The following is a 22585-nucleotide window of genomic DNA, read 5'->3' on the forward strand; positions in this document are numbered from 1 at the left end:
AGGAAGGGAAGCTGCCCATCAACTGTTAGCAACTGGACCCCAGACTGAGCAGACACACAGCTCACCTGGTTAGTCTTCCCTACAATAGCGAGATGTACTGCATTTCTATTTAAATCACATCGACTATTTCTAAATTTGCACCTATATAAGTACATTAGTACCTGCAAATATAATGCAAATCTGCACCACATTTGGTCCTCTCTTTTTTTTGATGTTTAACGTGATATTGGCAACCATGTCTGTTGAAAAAGAAGGCATGGGGCAAGGGGGACTCGATTTTTCCATGAAGCATTTTTTGGGTATTTACCTTGAAATTTGGTAATGCCAGCTTAAACAGCAGATACAGGCAATTTCAGTTTACCAGCTGGAAATATATCTATATATCTATATCTATATCTATCATCTATCTATCTATCTATCTATCTATCTATCTATCTATCTATCATCTATCTATCTATCTTCATACATTTAGAAGAGTAAGAACTAACTTCTGTGGCTGTCCACATAAGCTCTACTGTCCTCCTTCAAATGAATTAGTGAGAAAGATACTGAAGCCCTTCCTATGCTCCAAAAGGTTATACAAGGGGAAACCAGGCTTTATTTGTGGCAGATGCTGTCTCCAAATATGAAAAGTAATCTCACTGCAGTCCTTCTCTGTCATCCATCTTGACACAGCTGTGATTATTTACTTGTTCTTCTCTCTATCATGGGCACTGAAAAGTAATTTAGTAATTTAACCTTTACATAGACTTAGATAAACATCTGGAATAAAATCACACTAGGGTGGTTAGAGGCACAGTTAAGGTTACTGGTGAGTAAAGAAGGGTTATAAAGTAACTGGATGATAAACATCATGTGTAGGTTTGTGTAGGTGTACGTAATGTACGTTACATATAACGTTTATGAAAGAGGCTCTCTTTCAACTTCAACTTTGCTTTTGATCACTAGGTCTGCAATGCAGTTAACGAAATCTATAAACTGTCTGCAGACAAACGTCGGCTCCCTCAGCCAGTAAAGCGAGATGAGCACCGCAACCCCAGATTCGTTCGCGACTGGACTTAACTGTCAGGGGTCCTTTTCCTTTACCTTTTTTATAATCTCATCAGTTACGTCAGCATAAATCTGCACATCACAAGCATATGTTTCCCTGCTTAATATTTTGGTAAAAATAAATAAAAGTCAGTAGTGTGATCCAGAGGCTTTAGCGTAGGACAGTTGTGTTAGATGAGCTGCAGAAGAAGGGATCCATTGTGCACATGTCAGAATGCACCGGATTCGGAGCACTGGATTATTATTTGGGTTGTCACTTAGGGAAAGGACACATTGTTTTCATGAGTTTATGAGGTCCAATTGATAAATTGATTAACTAACCCAATTTGCAAACAAAGAGGCAATGCTTTGGAAGGAGACACCTCCCCCCACTGATTTTTGGCTTGCACATGTTGAAGCAGGTTCTGCCTTGGAAGAGGTATCTCCCTATCCAACTATGCATAAATTCTGGTTTTGAAACCCAATAGATGGGGATGTGAAATTATATGGAGGAAAACGGATATGTTGTTTTTAAACAAACAAACCAACCAACAAACAAACAGTTTTAACAAGGAGAAATAGTAGAGATGGGTACAATACAGAAACGAACACCAAAAAGATAACACAACAGAACCTTTCTCAACTCCCTTCTTACTGTGCTCAAATCTTGTTTTAAGCTGTCACCCCCTGCTCACTCAAAACTCTGCCACCATTGTTTCCCTCTCAGTTTCTTTCCAAGGATTTGAGCCTTCAATATTTCATTGTATGAAGGTCTAACCTCCGCCATTGCTTAAAAGTTCAATTTCCCTCTCAGTTCTCTGCCTTCCTGCTTTACTCAGGCTTCTTCTGTTGTTTTAGACCATCAATTTCCACCTGTCATTGTTTATCCTTTCTCAGTCCCATGTCATAGATACTGGTGTTGTGCAACCGGCCTTCTCTTTTGCTTTTCTTCTCCCCTCCTACCCTGACTCCCTGCAAATATCAGCTTCCTATATGCACATAGGAAGGAAATTTATATACTGCTTGACTGTAATAAAACATCCAAGCAATCTACTGCATGTGTTCATTAGGCGAGTAATATGGAAAACAGTTTTAAGAATAGCAATGGTTTTTTTTAGCCACCATAAGACATTTCTTGAATTTATGTAACAATCCTGGTTGTCAAGGGAACAGAAAACAAAGCCAGACTCCACTCGTTATTGTTTACCCAGGAGTAAATATCACTGATTTCACTCCTGATAAGTGTGCACAAGAAGAGTGCAGTCTCAGACTGAGCATCTCTTTCTAAGCGGCCTTTGAATGTTTACACATGCACACACCTTTCAGTCTCAGGTCAGAGAATTCCAAATTCCAGAGGTACTACACTCAGTTGTCATAGTTACTGAACTCGTTAAAATAAAGCCTTATGAGGAACAGTTGAAGGAGCTGGGTATGTTTAGTCAGGAAAAGAGGAGACTGACAGGAGATATCTCAAGGGTTGTCACATGGAGGAGGAAGAAGAAGAAGAAGAGGAGGAGGAGGAGGAGGAAGAGGAGGAGTTTGGATTTGATATCCTGCTTTATCACTACCCGAAGGAGTCTCAAAGCAGCTAAGATTCTCCTTTCCCTTCCTCCCCCACAACAAACACTCTGTGAGGTGAGTGAGGCTGAGAGACTTCAAAGAAGTGTGACTAGCCCAAGGTCACCCAGCAGCTGCATGTGGAGGAGCGAAGACGCAAACCCGGTTCACCAGATTACAAGTCTACCGCTCCTAACCACTACACCACAGTGGCGCTCCACACAGGAAGAGGGAACAAGCTTGTTTTCTCCTGCTCTGTAGGGTAGGACTTGAACCAATGGCTTCAAGTTACAAGAAAGGAGATTCCAACTAAATATCAGGAAGAACTTTCTGACAATAAGAGCTGTTTGACAATGGAACAGTCTCCTTTGGGAGGTTGTGGACTTTCCTTCCTTGGAGGTTTTTAAGCAGAGGTTGGATGGCCATCTGTCATGGAAGCTTCAGCTCAGATTCCTGCATTGCAGGAGGTTGAACTAGATGACTCTTAGGATCCCTTTCAACTCTATACTTCTGTGATTCTATGAAAGGAAACAATTATTTCCCTCTCAGTAAGCAATAGTGACCCACCTGTCTGGAAGTTAGTGGAGTGACTCCATCCCATCTGGTGAGCCACTTTTGCCTGGGAGTACACATGTGAAGGACTGCAGCATTATGACTAAGTCAAAATCATAACAGACCAATTGAAATCAATGGACATGACTAACAAGCCAACTGATTTCAATGGATCTACTCTGAATATGACTTAGTCAGATGCAACCCATTGATTGAGAAATGCTCTGAGCTGACATAGCTGAGAAGAATGGAGCAGCTTTGCTTCCAGAAGATTTGTGGACAACCCTGCTCCTCTCCCACCCACTAACACCCCCTTTCAAAGCCATATGCTTGCTTCCACTGGTAGGAACTCCATGTTCTTCGTGGTTGCAGTAGGGGCCTTCATAGCGGTCCTTATGCATAGGGGCCACCAGAGGCAGCCAGTAGATGGACATGTCCTCCTTTGTCATAACCCGCTCCGGCAGTGAAGAGAAGGATTCCTCTTTATGCTTTTTTTAAAATAAAAAAGTATAGCTTGTGTTATCAAGACAAATAATGTATCTCTCTAGTACAGTATCCTTATTTGTGCAGAAAAGTAACAACGTAGATATGGCTGATATTAAAATAAGTGATGAAGCACTGAAATATTACTATGAAGCACAGTAAATATTTAAATAAGAAATCTATTAAGCAAACAAATTTTGAAATATGATAAAATTATTTATCCTGGTGAAGGAAATTAGAGAATGAAATAGCTGAAGAATAAATAAGCAACAGCTGTATATTTGCCCAATAGATAAGTAATTGTTGCAAGTGTTTTTCTTAATTTAACTTTTCCATAAAAGGGCCCATTTGCATATACTGTAGCACTCAGTATTGCACAGCAACAGATCCAACCAATTGTGAAAAACATTAAGAATCGATTATTTAGCCATTCCCTGTCCCACCCTTCCCTGGTTAAATGGAAAGTTGAGCTATATAAGCCTCATTTTGCATGAAAACACATACAGTGGTACCTCAGGTTACAGAGGTACACAAACCTAAAGCATCTTTGGTGACAGGACTAGGAAACCAGAAAAGTCTGAGTCCATGGAGAGTTACATCCATAATAAGCAATGCTGACTGTACAGTGGTACCTCGGGTTACATATGCTTCAGGTTACATACGCTTCAGCTTACAGACTCTGCTAACCCAGAAATAGTACCTCAGGTTAAGAACTTTGCTTCAGGATAAACACAGAAATCATGCTCCGGTGGCGTGATGGCAGCAGGAGGCCCCATTAGCTAAAGTGGTGCCTCAGGTTAAGAACAGTTTCAGGTTAAGAACGAACCTCCAGAACGAATTAAGTTCTTAACCCAAGGTACTACTGTATAAGGAAGCCAAGCTTTAATTTAGAAAAGCCTCTGTAGTGGAGACATAAGGCATTCCCCCCCAAGAGCCCCCAGCCAAACTTATTCTTTTCTTGTGGGGTGCAAGTTACTCTACCATTTTAGAACATCCGTGCCCCACCACCCACAGAACTGACAAAGAGTGCTAGTTTTTACTGGCAGAGGGGTGATGCAATGGGGAGGCCAGTCTTGAGTGGGCACACTGGCAGAGCCAATCTGGTGCTCCTACCATTGTACAAACACAGCACCAAACTTCCTGTCCCCTCAGCATCAACACCACCAAAGAGTCTTGTTTCTTCTATTAGTCTCAGCCTTGGATTCCAACAAAAATCAAACATCTCTCTCTCTCCAGCTTGATGCTTTTCTATCCATTTGCTGTCTTGTACAGAGTCCCTTTCCTTTGTTCCCCTTAATGGCCCATCACCTAGGCAATCGCCTCATCAGGAAGCTAGCATGGCTTATATTTCAACATTTGCTTGATCCAGGGGTTAGAATGGGCTCGGCATACAGCCTACTCCCCCCCCCCTTTATTTCTTATTCTTAGAAAGTTGTATAATCTTAGAAGGGACATGGCTGCGAGGAGGCATGGCTGTGATGATCATGAAGGGACCCTGCACTTCTGAATTTGCCACTAAGCTGCTGCCCTCAAGGTGGGGAGATGAATAAAGCTTTTCAAGAAACGTAAGGCGCAGATGAAAAATGTAAGTACCTAACCAGCCTATGTTTATTACCACTATCCCCAGCATCAGTTAATTACCAGTTAAATGTTACTGTTAATAAGAACAAGATTATTATTACAATTTTGTGAAAATCCCTGCTCCTGCATTCTCCTAGGTTCCTCACACTAAATGCCTTCTGATGTGCTGTTAAAGACTGTTGTTTTATCTCACCAGGCCTTTGATTGGTTCCAGCTTTCTTTTTCATTTTTTGTTTGAAATACTGGTTTTCTGCTAATTGCGACTGCAGGTTTATTCTCTTTTATGATGCATTGTTATTCATGGTTACTTTTACAGTGGTACCTCAGGTTACATACGCTTCAGGTTACATACGCTTCAGGTTACAGACTCCGATAACCCAGAAATAGTGCTTCAGGTTAAGAACTTTGCTTCAGGATGAGAACAGAAATTGTGTGGCGGTGGCGCGGCAGCAGCAGGAGGCCCCATTAGCTAAAGTGGTGCTTCAGGTTAAGAACAGTTTCAGGTTAAGAACAGATCTCCGGAACAAATTAAGTACTTAACCCGAGGTACCACTGTATTAGCAACTTCAATGGGCAGAAATGCAGCTTAGATGTATGAATGCAAATAAATATAAATTTATAATAAAAAAATCAAAATGTCAGGCAAAATAATAAAGCAAGAACTGGGGGAATTTTTTTCAGACTGAGGGCTACATTGCTATCTGGACAATGGTGGGTGGGGCAAGAGGCGAAAGCGGGTAAAGGAACAAATGTAAATTCTACCTTTGTATAGTAGGCTAGTTTCTACAGACACACGCACACACAGACACCCTTCTATCTAGGCAAGCAAGAGACAATATCCGAGTTCAAGCACACATTCCAGTCATGCAACAGCACTCAAGGAGAGTGTGAAACAAAGCCAGTGTGGTCACACTCTCACACACCCAGCCAGGGGGTGTGGCCAGAGAGAATCCTGATTCACACAGAGGGTGGATAGCTCAAACCTTAAAGCAGAGCTTTACAAACTCTGTGTCGTGAAGTGTTGGTGTGTTGGCTGCACTGTGTAGATGTGCTGCATGAACTCTCCCCATGCTCCTCCTGGGGCTGGAAAGGTGTTCGTTTAACCTCTGGTTTGCCAGTAAAGCTGTATTACTGTGTCGCGAAATGATGCATGTCTAAAAAGTGTGTCACCAACATGAAAAGTTTGGAAAGCTCTGCTGTAAAGCATGGGACTCATAACCTCAATGTAATGGGTTCGAGCCCCATGCTGGACAAAAAAAATCCTGCATTGCAGGGGGTTGGAGTAGATGACCCTTGTGATCCCTTTCCAACTCTACTATTCTATGTGGCTGATGGTGAAGCCACGGACTCGGGTGTGCCATCTAGGCTGAACCCTCCTGAGAGAAGTCAAAAGGTTGCACAGACGTTTCAGCTGGTCTAAGAAAAGTTTCACCTTCACTACCACCACCACAAAGATGGCACACTACTTTGTGACATTTTGTTGGCTTGATGAAGGTTTTTCAGTCGTTTTCTTATGGGGCTCTAGGGCAACTTTACTATTCCTGGGTTAGCTCAGTCGGTAGAGCATGAGACTCAGGATTGTGTGCTGAAGCCCCACGTTGGGCGAACGGCTGAAGCGGGCTGGACTTCAACGCTACCATAATTCTAACTGCTCGCCTGTTACGTATTTAGGCAAAAGGCGCCTGCGCACACACTGGAGTCCCCAGGTCCCCGCATGCGCGAAGCTCTTCCTCCCATGCGGAGAACGAACGAGGCCGGAAGCAGCGTATCCGGCGCGCGCGCGCCGCAGCTCCCGCCGTTGTTGCCAGGGCAGCTGTGCGTAATTACGCGCGGAAAGAAGGCGCGCAGATGGACGAGCTCCCGGCTTCGCGGGACTCCGGGGACTCCGGCCTCGCGGGCTGCCGAGTGACGCAGCGGCTGCAGCAGCTGAGCGTGGCTGGCGGTGCCGAGGGGAGCTCGGCCGGGACCTGCCCGCTGGCCCTTGCCGTGAAGGAGGGAGAGAAGGGAGCCGCGGAGGCCTCCGAGGCGGCCGGCCCTCATGGAGGCGGCGTGGAAGGAGGAGCCCCGCAGCCCGGGTCCTGTCCCGGCCTGCTGCAGCCGTCCGGCGCGACGGAAGAGGAGCCGCCTCCGCTGGGAAATGGCTCGTCGTCGTCCTCCGTCGGCGGCCCGCGGCTCGGTTTCAACGCCGGAGAAGGAGGCGAGCCGGGCGGGGGACCTCGCCGCGACCCCGATGCACCCGCTGCACCGGCAGACGAGACGCCCCTCCCCGGCGAGAGAAGGGAGGAGAAGCCGCCGTCGCCCGATTTGAGAAGCCTTCCGGATTTTAACGGCGACCTCCAAGATGTAGGGATGGGTGTCGCGGAGGAATCGAGGCCGGCGCCGCTAGGGATCGAGCAGGACTCGTCGGCGATAGAAGGCGGCGGCTCCTCCTCGGATTTCGACAGGTGGGTAGTTCCGCAAAGCATGGCAGGAAATCCGCCCGGCCGGAATCTTGCATTTTCGAACTTCCCGGGGAAGTAGGAGAGGAAAGCGGGTATTTGTACTGCTCGGCTTGCCACCTAGCTGCGCGTCACCTTTTAATGGCCGCGAGACTGGAGAAAAGCACTTGGGGAAAGTTAGACGCTGGAAAAGGACCTTGCCTGGCTGTGCTTCGGCAGTGATGGGTTGCCGGTTGTGTAGCAGGAAAAAAAGTCGCGTGCTGCTCTATAGAGTCTGTTTTATTTTGTGCTACCTTCCACTTTTGGTTGGTACCACCTTTATAAAAAGCACGAGGTTTTTCTTCCTTAACATATTTTAAAACTGACGTCTGTCCTTACATATGCTAGGGCAGTATGCGGAAGGAGTGATGTAAGTTAATATTAAAACAAATCTAAACGGAGTTCGAAGTAGTTAAAAATGATGGAGCAGACTACCAACACTTAAAAATGCCAAATATTTTAACTAGCTCTTGCAATAAACTTGTTTATGTCCAGACATATTGATAAGAACATAGTCTGCTGGATCAGGCAGTGGCCTGTATAGCCTAGCATTCCTTATCACGGTTGCCTATGGGAAGCCTAGGAAACTGCTAGTTAAGTGATATGTAACAGAACCAGATGTATGCATATATATTGGGCCTATTTTTCAATGCTACACCAGTGTGGTTTAGTGGTTACAGTGTCTGACCAGGACATTGGAGACCAAAGCCCACTTGGCCCATTAAGCTCACTGGGCGGCCTTGGCCTATCCACTTCCTCTCAGGCTAACCTGCTTCACACTGTTCTTGTGTGAAGCGGTACCTCCTCATTAAATGAGGAGGGGGCAAACCATGTACACCACCTTGAGCTCCTTGGAGAAAAAGGGTCTTCTAAAAATCCAGTAAATCCATCATTAAAAAGGCTCCGTCCCTGATACCTGTCAACCTGACCAACCTTAGTGGTGGGCCATTTGGATGTGGCTCGTGCTTCAAATAAAGTTTATGAAACTTTGCTATAAATTAGTAAAGGGAAAGGGACCCCTGACCATTAGGTCCAGTCGTGGCTGACTCGGGGGTTGCAGCGCTCATCTCGCTTTATTGGCCGAGGGAGCCGGCGTTTGCCCGCAGACAGCTTCCAGGTCATGTGGCCAGCATGACTAAGCCGCTTCTGGTGAACCAGAGCAGCACACGGAAACGCTGTTTACCTTCCCGCTGGAGCAGTATCTATTTATCTACTTGCACTTTGACATGCTTTCGAACTGCTCGGTTGGCAGGAGCAGGGACCCAAAAATGGGAGCTCACCCCGTTGCGGGGATTTGAACCGCCAACCTTCTGATCAGCAAGTCCTAGGCTCTGTGGTTTAACCCACAGTGCCACCCACGTCTCCATAAATAAGTAAATAAATAAGTAAATTCAGGTTGTAGGTACCTGAATGCTTGAACAGACCTAGTCTTGTCATGACCAGAGCTATGTGTGCTGTTAAAAAGTTGAATATTAATATACTGCAAAAGCTAAATTCTATCGGCAGATTAGTGATGTGAATTAACAATACTTTGATTTTGTTTGTTTGTTTAGCACAATACTCCCAAGTAAGAAAGTGACACTAAGGGCTTGCAAAGCATTGTAGTTCTGGCACTGGGAATACTGGGTCTCTGCCAACCTGCTGACTATGGAAATTTTGTGCAGGCATCAACAAGCCGGTGAAATACATACATCCTTGCTGCCCTGAAAGTTAGAAATGTATTGTTGCAGGCCATGCGAAATCGCTGCTGAGCTGTGCACAGGGTTCCAGGGGTCTTGGTCCTCAACCAGGGCCTATGCTTCTTGGGAGAATTGAAGACAACAGTGGAGGCTGTCATTGCTTTAAGAAATATGATTTATTCACATGTTTACACTTGAGTTTAGATTCAGATAGAAATTGCAAAATATATTTTGGAGGACCAGCATAGTTCTCAGCTCAACTGTATTATGCTTTTGAACTTTTTAAATGTCTGTCCTTGTGGGGAAGAACATTGGTACTGGCCAGAGTCTGAATAAATTGTGGGCTCTCTAAGAGCCTTTTGCTTGGAGAGGCTCAGCAAACAATTGTTTAGTCCCTTTCCAATCCTGCTCCCTCCTCTGTAGCTCGTTCTGTAGAGTCCCCCTAAAGCTCAGATTTGCATCTTATTCATGCCTTGATGGCAGGCTACCAAGTGAACCAGAGTTTAGGCTTCTGCGAAATTTTGTGATCATAACAGCACTTACCAAACCAGGATTGTGTCCAGTGGTGTTTCTCATGTGACAGGAAGGATTCCATTGCTTCCTTCCTAAAATGTTCTCCAGAGGGTTGGGGAATCCTTCAGACCATTTTTTTTGGGGGGGGGAGGGAGCGGGGTTCCAAGCAAGAGAGGGAAATCACTGGATATTACTTTCCCCTATTCAGCTGATTGAAGCCTTACCATAAGTTGAGTGACATGGTTGGATGCAGCCCATAGGCTTCTTTTGCTATTATATGAACAACAATTTCTTCTTTTAAGATTTTTCTGTAAATAGAATGTGGCAGGAGATATGCTGAAGAATAAAAATAAAATTTAACTTTTGTGCAGTGATACAGACAGTTCATCTACAGACAGTTCATCTTCTGTCTCCTCTTCTTCCTGTCTTCCAATGCTGTCTGAAGATGATGATCAGCAGTCTAAGACTGAAAGTAACTCTTGCCCTAACAGAAAGAAGGGCGAATTAAGTGAAGTAAGTATGTTGATTTATAGACTATCCTCATCTACCTATAGTTGGACGGTTTATCTGAGAATCTTATCTGTAGTGCTTTTATAGGGCAGAATTAGATGTTGTTATAGAAAGTGCTCAGAGCAAAGGGGCCCTCCTCCTTTGTCTGTTAAAGCATTGCAAGGGATGCTTTGGAGTCCCACTTTATAATCTTTCCCTATCACTTGTTTTTCTGGTCCAAACTTAAAGTTAGCAAGTGCCAAAACAAGTGTATTGTTTATTATTGTATATATTTGAACAATTTATAAACTGCATGGCTGCAATAGTTGCTAAGCAGTTTTCTAAGATACAATACTTCCAAAATTAAAACTGTAAAATCAAGAAAACAAGTTAATAATAATAAGTATTGTTTTGTTAATGTTTGTCTTTCTTTTCATGTACAGTGTCTGTTTTTGCTCCTCTTTTTAAAAAAAACCCTCAACACAGCAACTATAAACTTCAGTAAAACTTCAGTAAAAATGACTGCAGTAGGCACTCATTAGGGAGAAGGCTCTTGGTGGATATAGTCTGTACCTCTGAGCCATGGGGAACATTTAACAGTGACTCCTGGAAATCTCAGTGATAGGGCAGGGATATAAGGAATTAGGCTGCCCTTCAATACTGGGCCCCAATGGTAAATTATTACAAAACCTTGAACCTGGCCCAGTAGTGTTTGGGCAGCCACTGCAGAATTTTGAGGTTTTGTACCAGCAATAGTCTGTCCCCATCAACAATCCAACTAAAGCTTTTTGCATCAGCTGGAGCCTGTGGACCAAGGTCCAAGATGTGCTGTGATTACTGTCTCCATCTCCACCCCCAGCCCAAGAGTCAAGAGAAGCAAATAACAGGCTGCTTGCTTCCTTTTAGGCACCCATGCTGCCTTCCCTAGTTAATGAGAGCTCAAGAGGCATGAAGGCACTGGGCATGCACATCCTTTGTCACTTTTGGTGATTTGTAGGGAAGATAGCCAGAGGAGTTCCCGTTGTACTGTGCTTGCCTTTCTTTGGGCACCGTGCATCCAAACATGCAGAGTTTGCTAAAATTAGATGTTTTGACCAAAGGAAGCTCCAGGGAGGCTCACTTAGCATCTTCATTACATATCTTCAGGTGCCAGTTGAAAACATTCCTCTCCTCCCAGGCCTTTGGCTGCTTAAACAATCTATGGTCTTTTAAAGGGGGAGCATTGTTTTGTTTGCTATTATGTTATGTGTTTTTGTGTTTTTATACGTAAACTCCCCTGTGATCCTTGGATGGAGGGTGGTATATAAATTTAATGAATAATAACAAGGTTAACTAATTGTGGATTTTAGGTCTGCAGTTAGAAATTGACCCTCGGCCAGACAGCTACAAAGAGATTATCTAGGGTGGGCAGCAGTAGGATTAATATTTTATTATGAAAATAAATTCTTAAAATTATCCAGCAGGAGCCACTTCCTGTTGAAGATTTTACCATAATTCTGCCTGAATCGGTTGAACTTATGCCTTTTGGAAAAGTTTCCAGCATCATTGAGCACCTAGGTAAGCGAAATGTTTATGTGTGTGCATGCTTTTTCAATAATTGTTCTCCTTTATAGTTCATAGTGTATTGAGAAGATTAATGTTTTGACAGAGGGGTTCCTTTTGGAGGAAAGGCAGGATATAAGAATAAGTTATAATTTGATACCATATTCCTAAGTGTGTAGATGCCAAGTGTATAGTATAGTTTAGTGTCAAGGGATAGTCAGAACCTCTAGAATGTGTACTTTTTGTTTCACCCCCTGGCTTCATGCACATCTACCCAAAACCTATATTTCATTCATTTCATGCATGCAGCTGTGCATCCTGCCCCGCTCTCTCTCGGGCTACCATCAAAATGCAACTTCTTATGCTTCCTTTGTCCCTCCAAAATGTGTAGTAGGTCTCTTCTGCCTTACACTTCTCATCTCTGTGACTATTATTGCATCACATAGAACTAAAACCTAAAGGTAAAGGGACCCCTGACCATTAGGTCCAGCCATGGCTGACTCTGGGGTTGCGGCGCTCATTTCGCTTTATTGGCCGAGGGAGCCGGCGTACAGCTTCCGGGTCATGTGGCCAGCATGACTAAGCCGCTTCTGGCGAACCAGAGCAGCACACAGAAACGCTGTTTACCTTCCTGCCACAGCGGTACCTATTTATCCACTTGCACTTTGACGTGCTTTCGAACTGCTAGGTTGGCAGGAGCTGGGACCGAACAACGGGAGCTCACCCCGTCGCGGGGATTCGAACCACCGACCTCCTGATTGGCAAGTCCTAGGCTCTGGTTTAACCCACACCTCGGCAAATTCTCATTTTGACTCTTTTGCCACCCCTTCTTCCTCACTAGGCTCTCTCCTTGTTTCAGCAGAGTGCCCTTGCCAATAAGATCATTTTGTCTTGAGAATTCCTAACTTTTCTTCTAGTTGTCAATGCTAAAACATGTGTTATGTGGAAGGTTGTCTGGGGGCACAAATTGAGCCACTTGGACAGTGATAAACTGCAGTGCAGTGAGACTAAAGACTGAAGAAGAAAAAGCTTTGTAGAATGTGTATCACAGAAAGCAATGACAATATGTGAAAGTAAATAGAAAATAAGCTTTGGGAAAGGTAGTGGGTTTTGTGCTTGGTGTTCAGTTAGTAGTGATATTTTAGTATTGGAAGTTTCTTAATAGCGCCACAAACACTGCAGTGTCAAATATTCCATTGGCAAAGGATAATTCTGAGGTATAGTCCACATAGTGATTCAGTTCCATATTGGTGGCAATATTTTTCATACTTTCTGTGGGCATTTGTTTACTCTTCATTAAGTTGAAGGTGGTAATTCTGGAATTGCAGCTAAAGTTGGAGAGGAAGAGAAGAGGGACACAGCATAGTACCACAGAGCTAGCTGCAAAAATCTGTATCTTTAGGCAGGACACTGTATATATTAAATTGTATTATACAAATTAAAAATCTACTTATTCCAGTTAAACCTAGAGGCAAGTAAGATTGTCCATGCCAGAGAAGGCTGCATGAGTCTAGCAATGCTGTTCCAAAAACTCCTGGGTTTATACCATAAAATTAAAATACGGAGAAAGCAAAGCTATTGGCATGCATGTGAGGTAAATGGTTTCTTTTTTTAAGAAAAAAATGTTTCTGTACTGTTCTTCCTGTGGGAGCCAACAGTGATGAACAACATAGAGAATACAATAATCAAAACCATCTTAAAAGCATTTAAAATGCATCTGAAACCAAAATAATGTACAAAAACATTAATTGAAAACATGTTGTTGCCATGTTTGTTTTGAAGCCGCATGGTATGAATAAACTGCCATAATGGGGGGGGGGGAGTATTTTTGCTGTTCAAGAAGGAAAAGTGTATTGAGCGTAATATTCTTGTCTAGATTTTGACTCATGTTGCGGCTCTTCCTTCTGGTTCCCCTTAGCGTTACCCCTCTTTTTGTGCTTGAAATGGTCCGGGCCAGACACTAGCATGCTGCATTTCTCCTAAGATTGCGAATCTGTAAGTGAACCCCATTGAACAGAGTGGGACCTGAGACTGAAAAAATATGCACAGGCTTTCACTGCAAATCTTACCTTTCTAAAAGCAAATAAGATAGGTAACGGATTTAAAGTGACAGGGTCTTTCAAGCACATTTTCTACACAGAACATGAATCATAGTCTGTCAAATGCAAGCGATTTAAATCAAGCCTAAAATTGTGCTGATAGCTGTGTAATCCTGATTGTATGAAAACACACATGCAGAAATATAGTGTGACTAGTACAACTGAGCGTTCTTATTGGATGCTCCAGCCATTGTGATTAAGTCACTAAAATATGCATTTTAAGGTGACGTATTTCTTTTTGAGTTAAAATCTACTCAGTAGTTCCATCTGTTCAAAACATGGGTCATTGTACTTGGGTTTGTCCAACCTTTTTTTTCTTCTTCCTGGGGGTACATTTGAAATTTCGGGAGTGCTGTGGCTGCTGCACCTCAGTCCCCCCTCTCTCCCTCCCTCCCTGATTATTTTCACACGAGGTCCTCTGGAAACCACTGTCACAGTGATAAACTGCAAAGCTGTAAGTCACAGATCAGCAGCACCAAAGCTCAAAAATATTGATGAAAGGCACAGATCCTTATGGATCTGAACCGTTTCAAGATGGGATGCCAATAGTTTACAGAACACATATATGGACAGATACTTTGATAATGTGAACAAGTGGGGAAATGCCTTGCAACTCATTACAGTAAGTTACAGGTTTTGATTTACAGCTTCAGGCCTTTAAAGAAAAGTTTATATGTGGTACAATATATTTTCACACCTGATGAGGTGAGAAGAGAGAGACCAAAGCCATTAACTGACACTCACAAGATCACTGTTGCTACTATTCAACTAAGTTTTATTTAGAGAAGACCTATTTGAGTTAATGAGCATGACTAAGTTAGGTCCTTTAATTTCTGTTGATCTGCACCCTGTGTAGTCTGGTGTTAGCCAGAACATGGCACAAGAGTGCACTTTTTTATGTTTCTATTGCTTCACCTTTATAGCCCTAGTAGGGATCAAGCTTTCACTGCTGCATTAATTGTACTCTGGAGTTTTTTTGTGAAGGAGTGATGAGTGTGAATATTTAATTGATCATTATACTGTCTCAGAATGGATGACTTCCTTGCCAGGAAATGAGTTTCCGTTAATAAGTGTTGCAGAAGCATTTTCTTGTTTCTGCAGCAATGAATATTAGATTTTTGCAGGATAATTGGGAGTAATTTACATTTTTATTAAATGATATCAAATCACCTGCCTTCTTTGTAGTTTTCTTCTTTAGAAATTGACACTCTTTTACATAGTTTCATGCACTTTTGATGTTAAACATGAAATCTGCTTGTCAGAAAGTATATAATAGGAAAGGTACCAGTTTATCCACAATATCCACAATTCATTACATTGCTATTAGTTCTACAGCAAAGTGTCACAGTGCTTTTCTTGAAGCTATTGATCTCTGCGTCTTTTAATTATAGTGTCCCAGTGAATATCAAGCTTAATGGAGAGGTGTAGCATTCTGATAGTTCTAGCAGAAGTTGATAGATGTCTAATTTCCATCTGTAGAAACAATAGAGCTTTCTGATTTGTAGCAATAAGCAATTGTAAACAGGGAGCTTGTGAGTACTGAGAATGCTACTCTGTCTTACAACAAGCTCATCACGTGAATACCTTCAAATGGGGCACTGCTTTCCCAGTGCACATGCTGGTTTCACATGATGCATGGCTCAAACTTTATTCATCAGTGCAGCTATAGATTAATATTGTAGTTTAAAGTAATGTACTTGAGTATAAGCTGAGTTTTTCAGCATATTTTTTATGCTGAAAAAGTCTCCCTCACTTATACTCGAGTGAGGCGGGCGGCAGCAGAGGGACAAGCGGCGAGAAAGGAGCCCTTTCTCGCCGCTCGTCCCTCCGCCACTGCCCGCCTCTCGCAAGGGCAGGCACAGGGGCCGAGGTTGGAAGAGGCTCTGCGCTGTGCCTCTCCCAACTGGGCTCCTATGCCTGCTCTTGTGAGCGGCAGAGGTGGCGGCAGAGGGACGAGCAGCCTGAAAGGAGCCCTTTCGGGCTGCTTGTTATTCCTCCTCTTTCACCGCTGTCGGCAGTGGCAGAGGAGGAAGGAGCAGCCTGAAAGCAGCCCTTTGGGGCTGCTTGTTCTTCCTCCTCTGCTGCCGCCGCTGCCAGGTTTGTGGTGTGGTGAACCGGCTTATACTCGAGTCAATAAGTTTCCCCAGTTTTTTGTCCTAAAATTAGGTGCCTCTGCTTATATTTGGGTCGGCTTATACTCGAGTATATACGGTAGTTCCTCAAACTTGGGTTATGAAGGTAGAAGCAGGGCAATGAGATTTAAACTAATGCTGTTTAACCTTCTTTTGGAAAAGGTTGTCAGCTTTATAATATTTTCTTTTTAGTAATAATAGAGTCACAGAAAGGGCTACCTCCAGTCAATGAAGATACGGTGCTATTTAAAGAAGATCGGCATTCAATGGGAAAGGTGAGCAAATTGCACATGACTTGTACTGTATATATTATGGGGAACCTCAGGCCTGGGGGCTCAATGTAACTCTCCATCTGGACCTTGGGATTCTCCCCAGACTCCATCACTTGGGCCTCCCCACCCCTGGCCTGCCAAAGGCTACCCACAAGGAAACGTGTCCCTCAGACTCAAAAGGCTTCCCCATCACTAATCTAAAGCCTTTTGGCTTTTTGCATTCTGCTCATTATGTGTTTTTACATATTTTTTATTCATGTCTAATGAATTTCTGGGGAAATACATTTTTTAAAGTAAAGAACAACTAAAGAGGTAGAAATACTTTGCCAGTATAAAGACACTATCAAGCTACCTTACATAGGCAGGAACCTTGAAGATACTTAACTGTACTTTCAAACAGATGATTTTGAAAAAATGACTCACCATGTCGCATAGGTTCAGCTAGTGATAAAATATAGATTGAAAGCCTCTTCCTTTGTTTTAGATTGTATGTTGCAGGGCCTATTTCTCTCTTGTGTTGCACTTATTTGCATACATTCAAATGAACTTGGCTTTTCTGTTTGAACATTCAAAGAAACATGCCTAAAATCAATGGGGCCCGGAGGAGAATTCTTACAGGGTTGTGTTCAGCAGTGTTGTCCATCTTACTTTAAGACTGCCATTAGCAGAACAGGACAGAAGCAATTTTCACTGATTCCCTCTCCCTTCTTAAGCCCCTGCACCCTTCCTAAATCACTCAACCATTTGGGGGGGGGGGGGGAGGAATCATTGAAAACTGCTTCCTTCCTTGTTCGTCTGACAGAAGCCTTATGAGCAGCTGAGTAATGCTACATTGTTTGATACAACATAGTATTTTATATTGGGTGCTTCAGTTCCCCAAGCTGTGACGTGTTTTGGATTGCTACTATATCATTAGCCCAAGTCAGTATGGCTGTGCTGACGGGCTGATGAAAGTTAGTCCAAAACATGTGGAGGGCACCAGGTTGGTGAATGCTAAATTATAGAATGTCTAATGTTGGTTTTTGTCTTGCAGGTCTTTGAGGTATTTGGTCCTGTGTCACATCCCTTTTATGTGCTACAGTTTAACAGTCCTGAGCGTATAGAATCAAAAGGTATTAAGATGCACGAGGCTGTATATTTTGCTCCATCCGTTGAAAGCTTCACCCAGTATATATTTCCAGAAAAAATAAAACAGTAAGTAATGTAAATGTGTGCATCTTGAAAGTCTTGCTAAATAGATTTAGAACTCATCTCCTTGATGATGCATTCCGAAATGCTTAGACAATACCTTTGCTAGCCATTAGTGTCCATATACTTACAATTCCTGATATATGAATATGAGACTTATATGCAGATGTTCTGTTTAAAAGACGTAAGTATCCTCTGAGGTCCTTACCTTGGTTCTCCTGAAGATTTCCTCATTTTGAGCTATAAATTTGGTATGGAAATACACAACTCATATTGCCCAGAAGGCTTTTTAATTCTAGACTTAATGTAGCCTTCAAATGATCCAAAACCTATCCTTGAGCATAATTAGCCTTTTGGATTTAGGATTCCTGATTAAAAATCGTAATGATTTTGAACAGAAGTTAAAATCATGTGCTATATCCTCTCCCAGAAGGGTGTGTTTGGGATATAGGAAGCATCTATCCTGAGCTTCTTCAAACGTTGCTCTGTTGATAACCCCTGTTCCTTATTCAAAATGTTCATCAGATCAGGTGGAAGTGGGTTTGCTCCTTATTTGTGGCAACAGGCTATTCTCTAAACTGAAGGCCTCATTAAGTAAATGCAGCATGCATGCACCCAGAAGTCCTGTTTTTTTATCTGTCTTAACCTTTTATCTGTGGAGGAAGCATGGATGAATCACTGCAAGTATTGAGAAGCTCATATGGGGCGTCTATATCTCCATTCTGCTTTCCCTCTCCTGAGTAACTTGCATGTTAGACAGAAGGGGGAGGGTAAGGCTCTGAGCCATGATGAAATCATCTGCTGCAGCTGCTATGCTGGGGCTTGGACTGGATCAGGCCCTGTCAGTTTCAGTTAAAATCTGTTTCTGTTTAGAGAGTGGTATTAGGGCTCACTGACAGTCCTATTTCAGTACTGAAGATAGGAACTTGGAGATGAATGAACTGTGACTTGCCCAAGGCCACTTAGTAAATTTGTCACAGAGGTAAGATTTGAACTGTTGCTTTCTGGCTCATGCTGCTGGCAAATATGATACACAATTGAATTGAAGTGGGCAATTTGAAAAATTGCCACTGGTTTTCCGGCAGGGTGGATTTGATTTAAATCACTAGTCAGTAAGACTTGGTTTAAATTATTATTTTTTTACAGAAAGACACATTCTTGCTGGTATAATCTTAATATTTACAACCAAATGAAGGTTTCATTTTTGTAATAATAAATTTTCAGAGTAGTTTTTACAGTTATATCAAACATTACTGATTTGGTTATACTATTAGAAATACATTGACAGATAATTATTAAATTATTGTGAGGTTTAATAAGTTTTTTTAAAAAAATCATTTATTTTTATCCACCCTGTTTTCTGGCTTTTCCTCTCACCCATGACAAGAGAACTCTGAAAGGACAAATGTTGTCTTAGGAATCACAGTTCTTGCAAACTTTTAATTAAATCTGACGTTCCCAGACTGGAATCAATACTGCATGTGTACTATAATGTTCCATGTATTTCTTTGCCATGTGTGGTTTTGCACATAAGATGAATTAGACATTATAACATGCAGGTGAGTTTTCCTATGTGAAATTGATATCTATAGTGGAAGCTGTTTTGAGTGTTCAAATTCTGAATGGCTGAGGCTGCAGGTAGCATTTGAGTTGTGGTTTTTTTTATTCTTTACTCCTGCTTGAGGGTAACAGTAACTCATGTATAGAGATAATGCCCAGTATATAGATCTTTCACTTTGTCTCATCTTGCAGAGAGAGAGGATCTGATGCATCATGGAAAAATGATGAAGAACCACCACCCGAGGCAAGTACATCCTTTTGTGTACAAATTTTATACCTTAATGTCTGTAAGTGGTTACTACTTAAAGAGCAGTATTCTTGCGGGATATTATATGCATAGAAAAATCACTTAAGCAGTGTCTGTCGTTCAACGGAATATGAATTTCCCTGAGAGCATCTTAACAACAATGAGAGATAGCGCTGCATATATCTTGTCTGCATCTTAATTAGCTCTTTATGAGAATCAGTGTGAGTTCTTTAGCTCCACGTATCAGTAGTCTGAAAGCTGGATTTTCAAAGTAGTTTGTCAATCTTTAAAAGGTTTTAGTTCATCCTCAGAAAGAGGATAAATTGACTTGGATCCTAAACTGCTTCTTCAGCGACTTAATGAAGGAGTAATTTTCTATCATTGCCCACTCCACCTATAGCTCCCCACATGTCCTATAATATTCTCAAGGATCAAGCTGGGGGAACTCCCAATGGCAGATTTTTCATTAAGTTTGTGAAAGGCAGGTTAGAATCCCATGGTCCGTAACATGTCATGAAGATCATGCTGCTTTAATTTTGTATTTCTGCAGTGAAATTGATTCTTGGTCCAGTTCCAGATTGCTTCTCCTTTAGTGTAAATAGTAAATTTAGGAAAGATACAAAACTAGTTGTATCATTTTGTACTTTGAATCCTATGTAAATAATCCTTTCCTATATTTTTCACTACTACTACTACAAATTTATTATATATACCCCGCCCATCTGCCTGGGTTTCTCTTCTACTACTATACTCCAGTGGTAGTAAAGGTGCTCATAGTGTATTCCAGAATGTCATATTTATGAATGAGCATCAAATAACCTGTTATTTCCTGCTGATAGCCAGTAAAAAGAACCAAATGGTATATTCTGCTCAGTTTCCAGTTTCTTATGTAAATATTTTGATCTAGGCTTTAGATTATAGTGATGATGAGAAAGAGAGAGCAGCTAAACAGCAGAAGAAATCTCAGAATCTAAGAAGAAAGAAGTGCCGACCACAACCAGAGGATTCCAGTAAGTAGGTGCTATTACGGAATTTTAATGTTGGGCCTCAAACCAAATTAATGTATAAAAGCTCAAAATCCCACTTTCTTAGATGGATTACTGTATGAATATAGCATAATTGTAAATTTTAGTCCTTGTGTGTGAGAACCTTTCAGTGTCAATATTGCCTTTATCCTGAACAGATTAACAGTGTGGGGTTGCAGGGGGAAATTATCATTTATTCTGCTACGGAAGTTGGAAATGTTTATCGAATTTTTATCACACCCTTCTACCCAAATGAATCCACGGTGTCAGCAGACATTCATTGGTTTGTTGCAATTTATATGCTGCCTTTCTCGCAAGGTAACCAAGGCAGTTTACAAATTTAAAGGACTGAAACAAATGAAAACACATTTAAACTTGGCCCGGGGTGGGAAGGGGACAGTCCGTGTTCCCCATGATACCACATTCGCAGGATAACCCTGAATTACCAAAATACCACAATTGCTTTTTCATTTCCTTCTGCAGATGGGAACGGAGCTCATTATCAGCCCAGAAGACAATATCCTTCAGATTATTCACATGGATATTTTGGGAGAGAACCCAATCCTACCTTTGCCAGGAGTCGATTTCCTCATTCATCTGCTTCCCCACGTTCCTTCAGGCAGTATGGGACATCTCCACAGCATTACTCTAACTTCACAGAACTTCCAAAGCCTTCAGCTTATTGCCAGCAGCAGAGGCAGGAGAACCTGAGGAGACATCAATATTCTTTTCCTCCCCCAACATTTGAAACTGTTAACAACGAGGCAAATTTTCCACCTCCTCCCCCTTCTGTACCATGGGGGTGGCCTCATGAGTGTAGTCAGAATGCATACGACCCGCTGTTCTCACTGCTGTCTCTGCCACCGCCACCCCCACCTCCAATACCACCTCCACCTGCTGCTCCCCACAATGCTCATCTTCCTTAGAGTAAAGTGGTCCTTCTGTCATTCAGGGACCTGGAGAATCTATAATTGTGCACCTGATGCTTTGTATATTCTTACGTCCCCTGTGGAGAGAATGATTTTCAAATTATGTACAAAAATAAAAACTTTGAGGTTTTTGTATGGAATCAAAAGTATAAACCATGTGTATTTTTTGTTTTTAGAACTGACAAAAGAATAGGGGAATAGTGGTTTAAATTTTATAGAACATACCTACATCTAATGGAAATACTAAAACATGACTATATTTGTACAATCCAAGTTCCTGGAATTTTTTTTATAAAGCTGTACATTATTTTTATAGTAGCTGTCCTAAACTAATGTATGTATTTGTCAATGCAATAAAAGAAGATTGTGTTTGCGGGGTATATATATGGATTAAAAAATTTATCCAAGAAATACGTTTAAATTATGAATTATATGCTGAATGTATGGCAAAACATATCCCATGCCAGCAAATGCCAATTCCTAAAATAAAAATAATGTGTCGTCCAACCAAGACCTATTGAGTTTAGTGGGCACGTGCTTAACTCTCTCCTTTTAAATTTGAGGTTTTAACCATGCTTTATTTAGTAATCAGACGGGTATGAAATGGTGAAATTGGCTTGTTGACCATTTTGGTGGTAATTAAAAGTTTAGGTGATTAGGGTACCACCTTTATGTCTGGTTGACCTAAGAAGTTACAGTACAAGTAGCCTGAATTAGCTTCTGTACTGCATCATGAAAAAACGTAGCCATAGGAAGTAGTAGTCTTACTGTTTGAGGTCATTGAAGAAAGTCTTGTGTTCAGATTAAGACTGCTAATAGTTTCACTTCAGCTTCCACATCTGATACTATGTGTCATTTTTGAAGGCTTAAGCGCCTTGATGTGATGGATCAATGGAGAAACTAACCACTAGATCTGACTAGGCTTTCTGTTTTGTGTGAAATTGAAATAAATACACTTTGTTCAAATTATGGTGTTGAATAAATTATTTGTGGTGTCTGAAGTATGTCTATAGGTTTTGGTCCTAAACTGAACAAAGTTCATAAGTGAATCAAGCCAGGTTATATATATTTTTTGCCAGTCCACTTTAGGCTGCATGCTCAAATTTCTTCTCATTTCTTTTTTCAGCATCACTGTGCCTGCATTAGATGAAACTTTCTATATGGTCTAGAGCTAGACTTTAATTACTTTCCCCTTCACTTTTCTGTGCTGACTGGTATTGGCAGGATGCCA

General features: G+C 42.0%; 1 protein-coding gene across 1 annotated transcript; it reads left to right on the top strand.

Annotated features, from left to right (window-relative positions):
* Window positions 1-6916: 6916 nt before the first annotated feature.
* On the top strand, window positions 6917-22320 carry NAF1 (nuclear assembly factor 1 ribonucleoprotein; the record flags this gene model as incomplete). The annotated part of the gene is given in 9 exon segments (XM_081021715.1): window positions 6917-6932; window positions 6935-7646; window positions 10243-10384; window positions 11821-11917; window positions 16326-16408; window positions 17439-17599; window positions 19346-19397; window positions 20308-20410; window positions 20909-22320. Coding segments are annotated over 9 exon segments (1809 nt in total). The 3' UTR covers window positions 21352-22320.
* Window positions 22321-22585: the final 265 nt, after the last annotated feature.

This window comes from Podarcis pityusensis (genome assembly GCF_964106645.2).
Source record: "Podarcis pityusensis genome assembly, chromosome: 9".
NCBI classification, from domain to species: Eukaryota; Metazoa; Chordata; class Lepidosauria; order Squamata; family Lacertidae; genus Podarcis; species Podarcis pityusensis.